Source organism: Arvicola amphibius, chromosome 9 (assembly GCF_903992535.2).
Source record: "Arvicola amphibius chromosome 9, mArvAmp1.2, whole genome shotgun sequence".
Taxonomy (NCBI): Eukaryota; Metazoa; Chordata; class Mammalia; order Rodentia; family Cricetidae; genus Arvicola; species Arvicola amphibius.
Window position 1 is genome coordinate 119,763,251 of NC_052055.2, and position 17,052 is coordinate 119,780,302.

The 17,052-nt window shown below is 45.8% G+C and overlaps 1 protein-coding gene across 2 annotated transcripts in view; it reads left to right on the forward strand.

Annotated features, from left to right (window-relative positions):
* The window catches only part of Btbd9 (BTB domain containing 9), a 350,239-nt gene that overhangs the window by 280,882 nt on the left and 52,305 nt on the right, over positions 1-17,052 (forward strand). For both annotated transcript variants that reach the window (XM_038342714.1, XM_038342713.1), the window contains exon 9: positions 2,469-2,576. In XM_038342714.1, the coding sequence (XP_038198642.1) occupies positions 2,469-2,576 (108 nt within the window). The remainder of the gene's footprint in view (positions 1-2,468; positions 2,577-17,052) is intronic.

The following is a 17,052-nucleotide window of genomic DNA, read 5'->3' on the forward strand; positions in this document are numbered from 1 at the left end:
GTACTCAGGGGGCAGATATCTGAGTTCCAGGACAGCCAGGGCAACACAGAGAAACCCTATCTCCAGAAACAAAAACAAAACACCCCAAGCATTCTAGTGAGGGTTGTCTTGAGAGAAGCCTGTTGCAAACTGTGAGGTGAAGAGAACAGTTAACTTGAGGCTCCCTCATCTGTAATAGTGAATGGCTGTTATTTTATAGCAAGCAGAGCTGTGTCCAAAACAAAGAACTGAAGGGAAAGGAGCTGGGCCTTGGACACAGGCCTGCCATCCCAGGGGCTCAAGGCCTGAAAGGCAGTAGCCTAGGACTACTGCGTGATAGTTCAAGGTCAGCCTTGGCAACTTAGACCCTGCCTCAAAAGGCAGAGTAAGAGGGCTGTGACCATAGCTTAGTGATAGAACAGTTGCCTAGCCCTCGGTCTAATATCCAGAGACAATCACAGGGGCAGTAATTCTCTACAGTAAGCTTATACATGAGATAGAACTTCGTGCAAGGGTTTTCACTGGCTGTAATCACAGGATTAGAGAAGACACTAGGAATGGCAGTTATGGAATGATAGGTTAGAGTAGAAAATGATCCAGATGCATAAAGTGGGAATAACAGCAGTACTTGCTGGGGATTACAGACCTGGGTTTTGATCAGGATGCCAGGTTGGAATCCTGCATCACGCACATGCTGACAATGAGCTTAGAGAAGGCACTTACAGCCGCAAGGCTCACTTCTACCATCCATATAATGTGAGGAGTGCAATCATGCTTGGTAAGAGGATAGATATTCAGGTAGAGATAATAGACCAGACTGTGCAGAGCGCTTGACATGGGTCTGATCCACATAAGCATTAAAGAAATGTTGGCTCTTCGTGATTATCATTGTTACTGCTGTGTTTGCCCAGCTGACATTCGCTGAGCACTGGCTCCAAGTGACATGCTGTTCCAAGCTCTGGGTATCGAGAAACTATTTAGACATGGGTACTGCCTTCAGGGCACTCACTGTTGTAGCTGACTGGAAGCACATGCATCCAACTTCCTGTTAAACAGTGTGATCGTGCATCTACTTTGTTTAGACAAAAATGGCTGAGATAGTAGAAATCAGAAGCCAAATACAGATCCCATATTGAAAGACTCGGATTCTATTTTTAATTGAAGAACCGCACATGTGAAATGTGTGGTTCACACATCTTTCGTGCATAGCCTGATGAATATTTACATGCTCCTGCAGCCATGTAGCTGCCACTGGGAGCAAACTAGCACATCTCTGGCCTTCTAGAAGGTGTCCTCATCCCATTTCTCAATCAGTACCTTCCTTAGAAGTAACAGTTATTCTGAAACCTAGGTAAGTGCATTCTGACTGAAGTTGATGAAAGTGGACTCCTAGTCCATTGAAGTTCTCACCTGAGCAGAAAGAGGGCTCAGAGCAGAACCGAGATAGTAAGTTCCCAGATACTGAGTATGTTTTCTGGTGTATTTGGCTCTCTCACGCTTGGGATCCTCATAGAACATTGATTAAATTTTTTTTTTTTTTTTGTTTTTCGAGACAGGGTTTCTCTGTAGCTTTGGAGCCTGTCCTGGAACTAGCTTTTGTAGACCAGGCTGGTCTTGAACTCACAGAGATCCGCCTGCCTCTGCCTCCCGAGTGCTGGGATTAAAGGCGTGCGCCACCGCCCGGCTAAAATTTTTTTGTTTGCATAAAAGAGCACAGATTTTTTTTCTTGTCAGTTCCTTTAAAAAATACAAAAGAAAGCTATTTACATTTCATTTGCTTTGTATTGGGTATTATAAGTAACTTGAGGATGATGTGAATTATGTAGAAGGCCAGGTGGGCTGTTAACAGCCCTAAGCAGGGGGATTGTGGGCTCATTGGCCTAGCCTACACCACAAGACCTTGTCTGTGGAGGTTGCCCACATACAAACTCATCTTTATACTTGTGTATGTCTATCTACATTTATGAATTTGTGTTCACCTATGTCAGGGGTATGTGATAATGGATGACTGCATAGATTTTGTTTATATAAAATATATGTGTAAGATGTCATGTTACTGAAGGACTTGAGTAGCCACAGACTTTGGGGGGGTGCTAGGACTAGTTTCTTATAGATGATAAGGGGTAGCTGTATTCCCACATCAGGAAATTGTACCAGGGTCACACGGAAACGTGGTAAAAGTGAGTGCTTGTTAGCACCGCAGGAAAGCATTCGTTCCCTGAGCAGTGGTTCTGGGATGTTATCCTCAGCTAGCTCTGATGCTGCAGATGAAAGCTGGAGAGCCTGAAAGGATGACGGGGATGTTCTTCCTCCTAGGCCAGTCTGAACCTCGCTGCCATGACCCCAGCCTGTCTCTTCATGTTTTCACTGAGATTCACTTCTGTCTTCAGCCTGGATGCAGGATGGGGCACAGTGGACAGGGAGGGATGACACAAGGCCCCATGACAGTTAGGATGCAAACACAATGTAATATCTTTTTCTTTGTTCAGGTTATTACTCTGGGATTGTGATGATCGAAGCTACAGTTACTACGTTGAGGTTTCCACCAATCAGCAGCAGTGGACCATGGTGGCTGACAGAACAAAAGTGTCCTGCAAGTAAGTAGCATCCTCTCAATCATGGGGCTCCCTCCGGAGCTCAGAGGCTTCTGAGAGGAGTGGTGCGGCCACCAGGGAGGAGAAGTGCAGTCCCGTGATCCTTTGTTTCCGTTTTGACTGTTAAGGATTTATATGAGATTTACTTGCCATGCCCAAATAAGCTTTACTTGTGAACTGAACTTGGAAATGGCTGACATGTCCAAACAGGGAAAGTAAGAGTTTCCTGTGCGGTCCTCCCTCCGACCTCCAAGCTCCACACTACCCTCTTAGGGTTTTTTTTTTACTTCCTAATAGAATTTAATTCCTAATAGAATTTGGCTTCACTGGTTACTGTGGACTCTTACTCCTTACCTTGTGCTGGTCTCATCCAGTACCTAAACTAAGCAAGGCTAGCTGATGTTCTGCAGCAGTTTTATTATCCCCCCAACTGCCCCAGCATCTAGTAATTGCTTTCTGTCTCTGGATTTGCAAAATATGGGAGGCCTCTGTAAGTGGAATCATGTGCTGTATGACCTTTTATCCTCAGTTTCTTCTCCTTGGCGTGTTCTGTTCATCCTGGAGATGAACTGTATCAGAAATGAAGATTTTCTTTTGTCTGGGTGAATAATATTCTAGTGTGTGACTTTATTTTCTTTAGTTGTTCATCCTGACAGATTTTTGAATTGTTCTTTTCTCTTTAGCATGAGTAGGACTTGATGGCAGTGTTTGACTCTGTTCACCGTCAGCACCTCTACTGTTAGAGTAACTGGATTTAACTTTTTGAAGAACTGCTGAGCCATTTTGCATGGCCTTCAGCAGCATGTGAGGGAGGGACCAGTTTCTCATTCTTGCTAGCCTTGTCATCTGTGAGCCACAGTCAATCCCAGGGCAGTGAAGCAGGCCCCTTGAGGCTTTGGTTTGCAGTTCTCGTGGCTGATGCTGCTGAGTGTCTTTTTGTGCACTTATTTGGCTATAATTTCTTTTCTAATGTCTGTCTCTTTGGTTGATTGGTTGGTTTGCTTGCCAGAATTCTGCTAGGTAGTTGCTCTTACTGCGCTATGCCCCTGGTCCATGATTTCTTAATGCCGTTAATGACAGTATGTTAGATTCAGTGTTCACACCATCAATACTACTATTAGAATAGCTACCACACAGAGTGTTTTATGGTGAAGTTCACACTCATGCCTATAACAAATATGATTCAGTGTTTAACCAGCTTCATGGAACAGTGTGATTAACAGTTTACTTGAGTGTTCTTGCTTGTTACATGGCCTCTGCTTGTGGGTTTGTCATTGTTTGGAGGCTCACCAGGGTCTTCTGCATGTAGCAGATACAGCTCATGGAAGCAGAAGGAGAAGTTATAGCTGGTTCTAAGAAGCCCTGGCTTTCACAATGTGCATTCCTGCTATTTACATACCACTGGGGACAAAAACAGCCTTTCTGCTCTAGTGTGCCTGGACCACCACTTCTTAGGGAGCATGAATCTTGTGAGCACCTTGGCCACGATGCAGGAAAATAAACTATTATTTGCTAACTAGTATTCCAGTACTTTCATATATTGTATCTCATTGTCTGAATACAGGGTGCTTAGTGGGATAGTGTCCTCATTTTTATAAAAGAATTGTTTGGAGAGAAGAAGCATCTTTCCCAAGGAGCAGAGGTCAAATTTTAATCCAAGACTCTTTGCCACTTTGCCCCACTTACAGTACCCAGGTATTACTGAAGAACACTAAACCACCCTGGGAGGAGAAGCATGAAAAGGTGGGGGAGGCGGGGGGGGGGGCGGTGGCGGTATCTTGGTCCCAAGCTGCTGGAACCCTTTACAAACAATGGCATGCCTCTAGACCCCATGAGCTGCCTGCTGCATCCTCTCTCCAGAGCCAGCTGTTGAGCACAGCTCCCCATCTTTGGCATTATTGACAGTCCCCTCTGTCATTTGTACTTCTCTTTGTAAACCTCCATCCAGGGAGCTCCATAAGCCTTCAACAAGAGCACAGTCAATTCTACACAGATGCCTGTCCTCATGGTTTGTATTGAGCTCACTGGGGTTTTGTGACAGAGAAACACCTCTGTGTACAGATTTTCTCAATGCCTTTGCATGGCCATCAACATCTTACTGGTTTGTTGCCATTAATTGATGAATTTAAATAATTGACAAGATTTCCACTTCGATGGTAGCACTCAGGTTTTCCAGTAGCATTTTACATATTAATAAGCTGTGGATGATTCATCAGAACAAAAGAGAAGGGAAAGGAAGGCAAGATTCTGTGGACTCCATTAGAATCAGTGAAACCAGTGGTTATGATTTTATGTTTGTAGATGTAGTCTCACCCCTACCTTTAATGTAGTCCTTAAGAAAATGTGCAAACAGTTCTCTTATGTGCTTCAGAGCAGATGTCAAGAGAAGGTTCTTTTAGCTTCTAGAGCTGTAGCTTGTTCTTACTGAGAGGTAGCATGTGTAGGATGGTCAGGTACACAGAGACCTTAGCCCTTATATGCTTGGCCCTGCTCTTCCTTGCTTTCAAGATGAAGGATCCTTCCTGTGGTAAATAATCATGCTTTGGTATTGTTAGTTTTGAAAAACTTGTATGTACCTCTTGTTCTTCTCATGTTCTAACTGTTAGCCCTCGGACCTTACATTCGGATTGTGGTTCTCTTCCTCCGCTCTCCTCTAGATTGTTGAACCCTAATCTTTTCTAAGAAATGCAAGCAGCACGTAGGACATGAAACAACAGGGAGACGTAAGCGAAGAGCAAAATGTGACTTTTGCATCTTCCTGCCCACTCCTCAGAGGTAGCACCTTTGACTTGCAGTAGGGTTTTTGTTTTTGTTTCCTGCCAACTTCCATACTGTCAGCAGCATCTTATTCCTTATTCATTTGCCAGCTTTATTAACTTCCTACTCACATCTGGGTTATGTTTGCTTTTTAGTTCTACTTTAATGTAGCTTTTTAAAAATAAACAATATACCTGACGTCTACTTTCTGGTCCATCCTTTAAGGACAGAACCTCTTGACTTCCCACTATGTTACTGGATAAATGGATGCCCTGTGTTTTACTCTGACTTTCCTACTCCTCATTTTTGTCTGTCTTTTCTTTTTTTTCCTATCAGCTGTTTGACCGCATTAATATTCTAAAGGTTTGTGATGCTTATTTTTGCTATAACTTGGAGATAAACTTTCTATGTGGCCACAAACCCTGAAAAGGAAACCCCTGAGAAGTCATTGTGATGTTCTGGTTGTAGAAACATTGTCCACACAGTATCTAGTCCCTGCTCAATGTGGGAAACCCTGCATTGCACCTCTCAGCTCATGGCCTCCTGAGAAGAGCTGTGTGCCGGGTTCCAAACAGATGGGTGGGGCTTTCTGGGAGTGCTCAGAATGTTCCAGTGCTAAGGAGTCGCCTGTTAATCAGCTTTTTGTTGCCCAGGGTTCCTAATCGGATAGTTTTGCTTTTACCAAAGCTTCTGAAGCTTGCTGTTCACTCATTGGCTAATTCTGGGCAAATGCTTCCTAACCTACTCAGAGCTATGACTTAAGATTTCTTATCTTTCCCAACTAGGTTGGCTTCTCTTCTTTATTTTCTTCCTTCCATTTGTTCTTTTTTTCTTCTTTCCTCCCTTTTTTCCTTCCCTCCCTTTCTTCCTTCTTTTTCTTCCACTCCTTCCTTCCATCCTTCCTTCCTTCCTTTCTTTTCTTTTTCTTTTTTTGTAGAGCATGATGATGGGTTAACAAAATCCTTTCTCTGTGAGTCAGATATTGACCTTGGACCCAGTTCCCTCCCTTTCTTGATCCATTGTCCCCAAAACCTCACAGAAGTGGAATATTAGCTATGCTGTTAAGCGGCATTGCTTATGATAAAAAATTATCCCTGAAAGCGGGGCGGTGGTGGCGCACGCCTTTAATCCCAGCACTCGGGAGGCAGAGGCAGGCGGATCTCTGTTGAGTTCGAGGCCAGCCTGGTCTACAAGAGCTAGTTCCAGGACAGGCTCTAAAAAAGCTGCAGAGAAACCCTGTCTCGAAAAACCAAAAAAAGAAAAAAGAAAAAATTATCCCTGGCCCATAAATAGCCTCTGGCCTAGGAGGCTCTAGGTATGCAGTTAGAAGCTCCAGCTGGGACTCCTAGGAGCAATGACTTTGTAGCTGGACATGCCCTGTTATTCTGGGACATAGCTCATGTCTGTGGCCAGGGAAGTTGCTTTGTATTTGGAGTGTGAGGTTTACCACTCAGGGTCTCCACCTGCCTGTTAGTGAGTAACACTCGCTATGGATCACGTGCAGGACACACAGTTGTGTGGTCTGCTACAAGGAAGAAACACCCAGTGCTGTCCTAGTGGTTGGTTGCTTTTCCATTTTCTCTCATAGGTCAACCTGGAGCCTAGTATACTTGTTTGGTCTTTTGAGTCTGAACAATTAATTAAGATTGTTATGCCCAGTCCATGAGGACCCCAAAAGACCACAAGGGAGACCAACTCACTGAAATGCAAAAGCAAGGTTTATTGTGTGTACAATACAAGCTGGCAGGGACCTCGTCAAAGCAACTAGCACAACAGCGGCAAGAGGGGGTACTCTGCCCTTCTAGAGGGTATTATTTAAAGGCAAAAACCAGAAAAGTTACATTAGCAGGGTGTGTGCTGGCAGGTGATCCTATCTATGAGGTTGGAACATTAGGAATTTCCTATGATGAAATTAAGAAATTAGGTCTGTTCCTTGGTGGTGCCTGGGTAGTCTCAGTTTGTGGTCTTTATGGAACCAGATATTGCATCAGGGTAAACTATTGAGACTCAGACCTCTATTGAGCTTGTCATGACTGGATGCTGCAAAGATCTTTGATAGACATTGTATAAAGTAAACCTTGTAGATTAACTTTTTTTTTTAGAAAAGGTATACCAAATTCAGATAATAAGAATTTTTACATGTCTGCATCACAGTTTGACATGGGATTGGATTCCTCCAGAAGTTTCCTTCCTGTTATAAACTTCTGCTTTTCAGGGTTTGCAGAGCTAAGAGCTCTGTCTGTTCTTCCAGAGGTCCTGAGTTCAATTCTCAGCAGTTACATGGTGGCTCACAGCCATCTGTACCAAGATCTGGTGCCCTCTTCTGGTGCCTAGACAGAACACTGTATACATAGTAAATAAATAAATCTTACAAAGAAACATTCAGCCTTTCAGAACCTTGGACTTCCTGCCACTTAGCTTCCAATGCTGCTGAAGCAGGATCTGCTGCTGGCCCAAACCTTGTTTCTTGTCAGATCTTATCTTCCCCAGTAGAGGCTTTTAGGAGTGTCTCTTCATCCTTGTGCTGACGACTCACAGTGCTTTGGCTAAACTGGTGTCCATCCTGCACAGGTGGCTTTCTTTCAGAAGTCTGTCTGGTTCACAGTGCATGGCAGAAGAGTACGTCACCGCCATTCTGTGAAAATTCCCTGCAGTCTTCCATTTGGCAGCATCTCCTCTTCCGGGTTGCATCACCTCTGTTAATGGATTCCCTTGGTTGCTGCTTTTGCTTGTTCTTTTGTTTTTTTACTTTTAATTACAATTATTTGGGGGTTATGCATGCATGTGAAGGTCAGAGGGCAACTTACAGAAAGGAGTCCATGAGGGGAACCCACCATGTAGGTCCTCAGGCTTGCCAGTAGATGCCTGTACCTGCCAAGACGTCTCACTGCCCCTGTTTGTTTAATGTGGGCTCTCACTAGGCAGCAGCCCTGGCTGCATTGGGACTCAACTATGTAGACAAGGCTGCCCTCACATTTGTGATAAAACTCCTGCCTCTTGAGTGCTAGCTAGTATGCAGATGTGAGTCATCATGCCTGGTTTCTCTTTGTAGTTTCAAGCCATATTAGAGGCTTTCAGAAATAGAGAAGAGCAAAAATGTATGTAGTATGTGCCATCTTATATCTTAAGTCCCCCAAGTGACCCTGCCTGACTCCCTTTGGGTCAGCCATTGGTAGGTAGTCCAGTGTCTTGAATTGCTTTCTGTGTTCTTCTCTGCCTAACTTGTCCCTCCTCTCTTCCCACCCCCACCCCCACCCCCACCCCCAATCCAATCCTCCTCCCTTCCTATTCAGAAAAGGGCAGGCCTCCCTTGGATGTCAACAAAATCCGGCATATCAGGTTGTGGTAGGACTAAGTACCTCCCCTTGTATTAAGGCTGGACAAGACAGCCCAGTATGAAGAGTAGGTTCCCAAAAGCCAGCCAAAGAATTAGTAACAGCCCCTGCTCCCACTGTTAGGAGTCCCTCAAGTGGGCCAGATATATGTAGAGGACCTAGGTTGGTCCCATGCAGGCTCCCTGGCTGTGAGTTCAGTCTCTGTGAGCTGCAATGAGCCCAGGTTGGTTGGTTTTGTGGGTTTTCTTGTGATGTTCTTGACCTGTCAGGCTTCTACAGTCCTTCCTCCCTCTCTTCAGCAGGATTCCCCAAGCTCGGTCTAATGATTGGCTGAGGGTCTGTATCTGTTTCTATCAGTCACTGGATATGAAGCCTCTCTGATTACAGTGGGGTAGGCATCAATCTATGAGTGTAGCATTGTTATGTTGACCCCCCCCCCCACCCGGTCCTGTTTGGTTCTATCCTAGGTCTCTAGGCTATCCAGCCTCTGGGTCCTAGTGCTCCAGACAGTGTCAGGGCTTCTCTTTATGTCATGGGTCTCAGGCTGGACCATGGCCAACTCCCATGGTTGGCCACCCCCAAAATCTCTGCGCCATCCCATAGGCAAGATAGAGTATAGGTCAAAGGTTATGTGGCTGGGTTGGTGTCCCAGGCCCTCCCCTGGAAGTCTCCTCTGGTCATTGTTAGGATTATGCTGGCCTTCCCTGTCACCTGGCAAGATGAATCCAGACAGTACCCTGTCCCTTTAAGAGATAAGCTCCACCCACTCCCAATCTCTCTTGAGGCAAGCTCCTATCTAGGCCCCCTCTTTTCTCTCTCTCTGCTGTTCTGAAGAGACAGCTTTCTCCTCTCTCTATGTCTCTCTGCCTGTATCTCTCCCTTCCTCCCCACTACCCTCCCAATACCCTCTTCCAAAATAAAACTCCATACTCTCCAAGCTCTCTTTGCATGGCACATTCTGTTTCCCCCACCTGCAGTGGAACTTGCCAGGATCACATGCACAGCCACAGGAGACAGCCTGTCCAGGCTATATATCCACTATTGCTTGGAGTCTTAGCTGGGGTCATCCTTGCAGATTCCTGAGAGTTTCCCTTGCACTACCTCACCCCGAAATTTGCCCCATTTCCAGTCATCTCTTTGAGTACTCTCCCCGACCCCCACCACCTGATTCCTCATCCACCCCTACTCCACCCACCAAGTCTCTTCTATTTCCCCTTCCCAGGGAGATCTGAGTCCCTTCCTTGTACCCTCCTTGTTACCTAGCCAATTTTCACATATTTCATGGAAAAATATTTTTAGAAAAAGCTCCATTTAAGGAAGCTTTTTCCTCGCTGCAGACATAATACTCCGTAGCTGTGTGCCCTTGCCTGTATTTGCATAGCCTGGGCCGGCAAAGCCACCTGTTTGTTTCCTGTCAGCACGAAGTCAAGGCAGCAAGTGTGTGGAGCTCCATGAGTACTTGACACCAAGGGCCCAAGCAGCACCCTCCTCCCAGCCCTCCTGGAGGCCCGCCAGCCTCCCAGCTGAGGCTTGCTTGAGGCTTCACTTCCTACAGCGAGCGCTCTGCTGTGAAGTCTCCATGACTTCCCCAGGAGCTCCTGCTCGCCACACAGTGACATCCCCATCTGAGGAGCTCTGTACCCTAGCTGCATGTCAGGCACTCAGACCCCAGGAAGCATATGTCTGTCTGTCCTGGGCTATTTCTCTAACTGCTGTTTACTCACTGGGAATCTGACAAAGAGCAAGTGCTTCCCTGGCTGAGGGCAAGAGGACATTTTAGGATGGAGAGTTTCAGGTACAGAGCCTCATTGAGAGTGTGGTGAGGAGGAAAAACAGCTCGTTTAGACCTAGTGACTGGCTTTGCCTGGGCTTTTCTCCGTATCTCCTTCCCATTGGTGGTGACAAAGCTAAGAAAGCAATTTCCCCATCTATTTTATGTCCTAGCCAGAACTCAACAGAACAAAAGCCTTGAGTGAGTTATAGGAAGTCATGACTAGCCATGCTCATTGTCACAAACATGCCAAAAGGCAAGTCTTTTTTTCTTTGATATTATTTGTTTGAATGTCTTGCCTGCATGTACACCACGTACGTGCTCACATCCTTGGAACTAGAGCTACTGGAGGTTGTGAGCTGCTATGTGGGTGCTAGGATTCGAACTCAGGTTCTCCACAAGAGCAAAACATGCTGTCTACCACTGAGCCATGTTGTTAGCTGCAGCAAGTGGGATTTGATGAGTGTACTATCGTCACTGTTGCTGCTGCTGGGGAGAGTCCCAGTCAGTGGCAGGCTCAGTTTTCAGGGAAGGACTGTGCCTGAGACCCTGCTGCAAATCCAGGTTCCTCCCTCCTCTCGTCCCTGCAGGTTCGCACTAGTGAGCATGTTTACTCCTTCCTTCTCTACTCGTGAGCCAATTAATGGGTACTGCTTGTGTAATTGTCACTTGGAAACAGCTGGATGAAGAGTTTATTTTTCTCTCTTCATACTTAATTCTGGTTTTTTTTCACACTTTGACAGTAATGAAAAAGCCAGTCATGTTCTTTCCTTTATTTTTTAAAGGGCAAACTCTGTTGTTAATTTTTGTCAAGACTTTAAAATTTTCAACAATAAAGAAACACATCCTTGTAAGAGGAATATACCACCCCAACCCCTCCCCTCCCTCCCCGTCTCCAGCAGAATTCAGATAGAACACACAGATCTAGTCTTAACGGGGCAGACCCCTGAGTTTCAGAGCTTGTCTGTGGAGGGGCCAGTGTGCCACATCAGACTCAAAGGCTCTTCTGAGCAAAGAAAGGCCTCAAGGAGATGCAACATCAACAGGCAATTAGTTGGCTATACCTGTGCTTTTAAAGAGGACTTTTTACATAAAGTTTCTGTGTAAAACTTTATCCATACGGTGGAAGATATATGGGAACCAGCTGTGGGCTGCGTCTGGGAGTCGCCTGAGCACTAACTTCGGAGCATCTGTGGGTTGAGGATTAGAACCCTCCCTACTCAGAACCCTTGACAGCTGAAGGAAGTGGTCTTGGGGAGCAGCTGAGAATCTTCACGCTCTCATTCTTGTCTTCCTTGCTTAGCCACAGAGCTCCATTGTTCTGTGAGGATAAGACCTTTTCTCATGTGTCTTAGTTAAAAAGAAAATGAGCCATACCTTAATGACACTTTCTTCCTGAGTTGTGTGAGCACACTTAAAGTACGCATGATCAGACAGACTTTTTTGGGATAGCTTTCAAATAAATACTATATTTCAAATGACAAAAATGAATAGAGGTCACACTAGTCCAGCTGCCATCATTTCTCCAGTTGACTAACGGGCCTCTCACTTTTCTTCTGCACTATGAGGACCATATCGACTCCCTGCTTAGGAGCCTTTGTTCTCTGAACCAGAAGCACAGTTCCCCCACAGCTGGGATTCCTCTGTTGGCTCTCCCCTGCCCCTCCAGCCTCCCACCTCACTTCCCATTCCCTCAGCCCCCATCTCTAGCTTCCCTTCAGTTCCTGTCACACAATGTGCTCAGTCCTAGCTCAGACCCCTTGTACTTGTTGTTGGAGCCCATGGAGCCCACACTGCTGCCTTCTGACTAGTTCATTGCCGTTACATAGCCAAGACTCTCCGTTTCAAGAAAAATCTGGCTCCCCACCATCAGACAACTGAGAGGAGCGGTCTCATAGCATTCATTTGCTGCTGTTCTCCACTAGACAAGCTCCAGAGAGCAGAGGTCTGGATTCTCTCCTGGCTCTTTTACCCTTTTGAGTCTAGCCATGACCTCACTCACAGAGTGCCTATGTGTGTAAGCACCTTCACTGTCTCCAGGGTGCTCGCACTAGTGTGTAAGCACTGTCACTGTCTCCAGGGTGCTCGCACTAGCTGCAGTCCTCTCTGGACACCCTTTAGCTGTCACTCGGGTTCATCAGAAAGTCTGTGCGTCCCAGTTCAGAAGCTGACACACACTGAGCTTGTGCAAGAGGGTAAGAGTGGCCTTGATGGGTCGTTTTTGTAGATTTGGGTATATCTTCCCAACTTCTCTTCCCTTGTCCATCTGCTGTCTTTGATTTGGTGACAGCCCATTCCCCAGATTTTATTTTGTTGCTGCCAGAGGTTCAGTATTCTCTGCTCCCCACATCTGTTCATTGTCCCTCAGTTTATGACTTGAATCCCCAGTAACAGTGTGTCACTAGAGGTTGGTTACAGGCTGGGAGTCCATTACTTCTTTCTTTAGCTACTGTTGGGAAAGGAACGTTCTTTATGGAAGGCCAAGTGCTTTTAGAATGTGTGCCAGCTGTGCCCCTTTCACTTCAGAAATGGATTGGATTTAAAAGCCCAACTTCATCAAGTTAATAGGTTCCAGTGGTTTCTCTGAATTTTCAAAGTAATAGGTTAAAAAATGTTTTTTGAGAAAACTGACCTTGAACTCTATAGAGGGACTCAAAACCACTCACAAGGTATGTCTGCCTCTTCTTGCAAGGAGAATCTGACTATCAGAGTGGACCTGGCTCTGGGGTCCTGGCCTTTGGTGGCAACAGAGCATCAGACCATAGCACTGGCTTGGTATGCTCCGTCACCTCGGCCTTCTATAGACACTGCTCAGTATAGGGCCTGCCTCGCAACCCTGGAGCAAGCTGAGCACAGTAATGCTTGTTACAAATGTACATTCTAGCCATGGTCTCTGAAACATGGAAGGAGAGACCCATGCATTGCCCTCAGCAAAGGCACAGGAAGGGAGAGCACACCTTTTAGAGTGACTTGCCTCAGTTTCCCGATGATACCCTGGAAGTCATGACCCAGTCTCTAAGTCCCACTGAAGTTTTCTTGGTGTTTACATTTTGATTAAAACTGGTTCAGGCCTGTCCTAGAGTGTAAAGGGACTAATGTTTTCTTTCTAGGTTTAAGAAGAAGAGGGTGGCGAGGTGACTTCAGGAGTCCAGTGTGTACAGAGTCAACTCTTGTGTCTGACAATGGCTCTTCCTTAACTGTCTTAGTCTCTTGGTGTCACCTCTCTCTCCCATCATTTCCATTGGCCCCTCAACCTCACACTGCTCCCACTGTCTTCTTGCCCTGCCTTGTAGCTCCCTTTGTCTTGGGTACTGTTTACCTGGTGTCTTTTCCTTCGCTTGCTCTCCACAGTTGGCCTTTTGTTTATTCCTATAACACCCTTTCCTCCAGTGTTTCTCTCCCATGGCTTCTGCCCTGCAGACCTCCATGCCTCTTTCCCAGGGTGTCTTTAATAGGCCCTGGTGTAGAGTCCCTCTGTCCTGTTTGTTTCTTGCTGTTCCAGGGTCTGTAACCCTGGTTCTGAGTCATTACTGCTCTTAATTTCTTGGTCCCCTGTGGAGCAGCTTCAGCTGTCTGCTGGAGATAGTCACAGAATGTACCTAGTGTATCCTTTTTTTCCTTGTTGACAGAGGTTTCTGTCCTGCCTGGTCCCACAGTCGTTCAGTCTCAAATAAACACACAGAGGTCCACATTAATTATAAGCTGGTTGGCCTGTTAGCTAAGCTTCTTATTAACTACCTTTTACATCTTACAATAACCCATAATTCTTGTCTTTGTCAGCCATGTGGCTTGGTACCTTTAATCAGCGAGGCATTCTCATTTGCATCCTCTACGTCTGGGTGATGACCGCAGACTGAGTCTTTCCTCTTCCCAGAATTCTCCGTTCTCGTTGTCCTGCCTCTACTTCCTGCCTGGTCGCCCCACCTATACTTCCTGCCTGGCTAATGGCCAGTCAGCATTTTATTAAAGTACCAGTGACAGGCACCTCATGACCATCTCTTGTCTGTTTTTCAAATGTTCTGTTGACTACTGAAACGTATGGTTATACCTCACGTGTCATTTCCATATTGCTCAGATCCCACCCGCTTCCTACCCCTCGCTGCTGCCCTGCCCTCCTCCCAGCTAGGTTCCTCCTTGCCTTGTAGTCTGCTTTAGCTCAGCCATCTTTATCTCCTCCAACTCCTTCCAGTCTCTGCTCCCCAGTGCCTCCCAAGACTCACCCAGTTCTTCCTGACCTGATCCCTGGGTACTTTTCATATCATTTGATAATAATCTTATATATTCTTAGGTCTGTATTCCGGAAGGGAGGAAGGGAGGGAGAAAGATTGGGAGGAAATGATGCTGTAAAGTCCTGGCCATTTTTCACTGAACTGTCATTGTCGCCCTGAAGTACAGGCCGGCTTGTTCCACAGAAGCCTCCATTGCTTTATAATCACATGCACAGCCAAACCACCTTTCATTTAGTCTCATGTTTGCTGAATAATTTGCATAGGAGGCACATGGTGCAAAACCAGGAAAAATCCTGAAGAGAGCAGGAGACATTTTAAAGGTCACACTCATGTCACCCTTTTCTCTGTACAACAACAACAGAAGTGACCCAGCATGCGAGCATTGGAAACTGTTCGAGAGCCTTTGATGTCTTAGTCCAGGCCTCCCCCGTGCAAATGGGAAGATGAGGTGGAGAACTCAGTGCTTTCCCAACTTCATGCCTAATGGCAGGGTACAGGTCAGGACCCATGTGTCCTGGATCCGAGTCCTTGTCCTTAGAAATTTGTAACACCATGGTTGTTTGTTTGTTTGGGGTGAGTTTTGAGTTTTGGTGTTTTGTTGTTTGAGACAGGGTTTCTCTTTGTAGCCCTGGCTGTCCTAGAACTCACTCTGTAGACCAGGCTGGCCACAAACTCAAGAGATCTACCTGCCTCTGTCTCGCAAGTGCCCAGATAACACCATGGCTTTTTAAACAGATAAAGTACTGCTGCGAGGATCTAGACATTCAGAGCATAGCCTGAGCCAGGGGCGTTCTCTGTGAGGATACAGACACAGTCAGCGTAGCCTGAGCCAGGGGCGTTCTCTGTGAGGATACAGACACAGTCAGCGTAGCCTGAGCCAGGGGCGTTCTCTGGAAATATACACTTGTTGCCTAACCCCTGCCCTGGTCCACATTGCAGCTGGGAGAACCAGTGATTTCACAACCAAAGGTCCTGTCAACTCAGATTTTAAAACATATGGAGATATTACTCAGAAATGACTGACTTCCAGAGTTGCAACAAAGGCCACAGACTACAGAGAAATCCACCTATATTTTTATATGATTTCTTATCTATAATCACTATTACTTTTCCACAGAATGTTAATTTGTACAGCCTAATGGCTGTATCATAATTCATTTTTTAAAATTGCATTTTTAAAGTACAGCTCCTACACCATTTTCAAATCCGGATCACCCAGGGGTTCATTATCCAGCTTTTACAGCATATTAGCCTCTATTTTTCTTACTTTTTCTTCCTGTTACCTATTTTTAAAAAATCATTACACTGTTCATTAGGCCATTTATTAAACTATTTCCTTCCACCACGTGGGACTTGCATGTGTGTTTTTCCTTTTGTTTTAAGCCAAGACCCATAAAGCATATTTCCCCCACAGTTGACATTTTCTTTTCATGATCCCTTGAAATGGAGTGTAAGTGAATTCCAGCACAGTGTTGTAAATTATGTGCTGAGTATCAGTAATAAACATTTCTTACAAAGTTTAGAGTGTAGTTTCGGGGTGGTGATCATCTGGAATTGCAGACATTTGCCAGCTGCTGTGGGATAAGGGAGGGGGAGTTTCTCTTCCCAGACATTGTTTTCCTCTCTTTTACCCAAATTTATACAACAACACAGAGCCCATGTCACAATCATAAGCAGAATAAAAGAATGTTTGTGCCTTAGTGACATGGCTTGACAATCTGGACCTGCTGAATGGCCATCTTGTTTTTCCTTCTCCCTCTGGACAGCATCATACGTTAAAATTGTCCCAGAGAGCCCGTGTTTCCCTTGCTACAGAGGCCACCTTAATAGGTGTTGCCTGCCATCTCTGGCGCTCAGAGCCTCAGGGTGAATCTCTGCTTCAGCACAGGCCTAATGCAGCCCTGGAGCAGCGCTGCGTGGCTCTGCCAGACTAGAGTAGCTGGTTGTGTTTCCCTGGGAGCTGCTAGTCTTCCGACTGTGTAGTCTCTCTCCTAGGGTGCCCTGACAGTGTGGGAAGAAAGGACCTGGATGCCTTCTTCACTGTCTCACATTTCTTAATCTTCTCAACACGTTGTTTTTGCACAAGATCCAGCTAACTGGGAGCCCACTGCAATACCAGAGACCCCCATGACGTCAAGCAGTAGTCAGGCTCTTGGGTGAGGAAAAGCAGCCACAATTACAGAGGCATTTGTGGACTCGTAGTCTGATTTCAGATTTATAACTTCATGTCACAGTGGTCTGATACTCCAGCATTAATATTAATTAACTATAAATGTCTGAGGAGATGAGGACTAGAGGACAGCCCTCTTTCACATCTGGGAAGAGAACTGCATCTTCCTCCTGGCGCCACTTCCTAACTGACAGTATAATTCAGCTGACGCAGAATC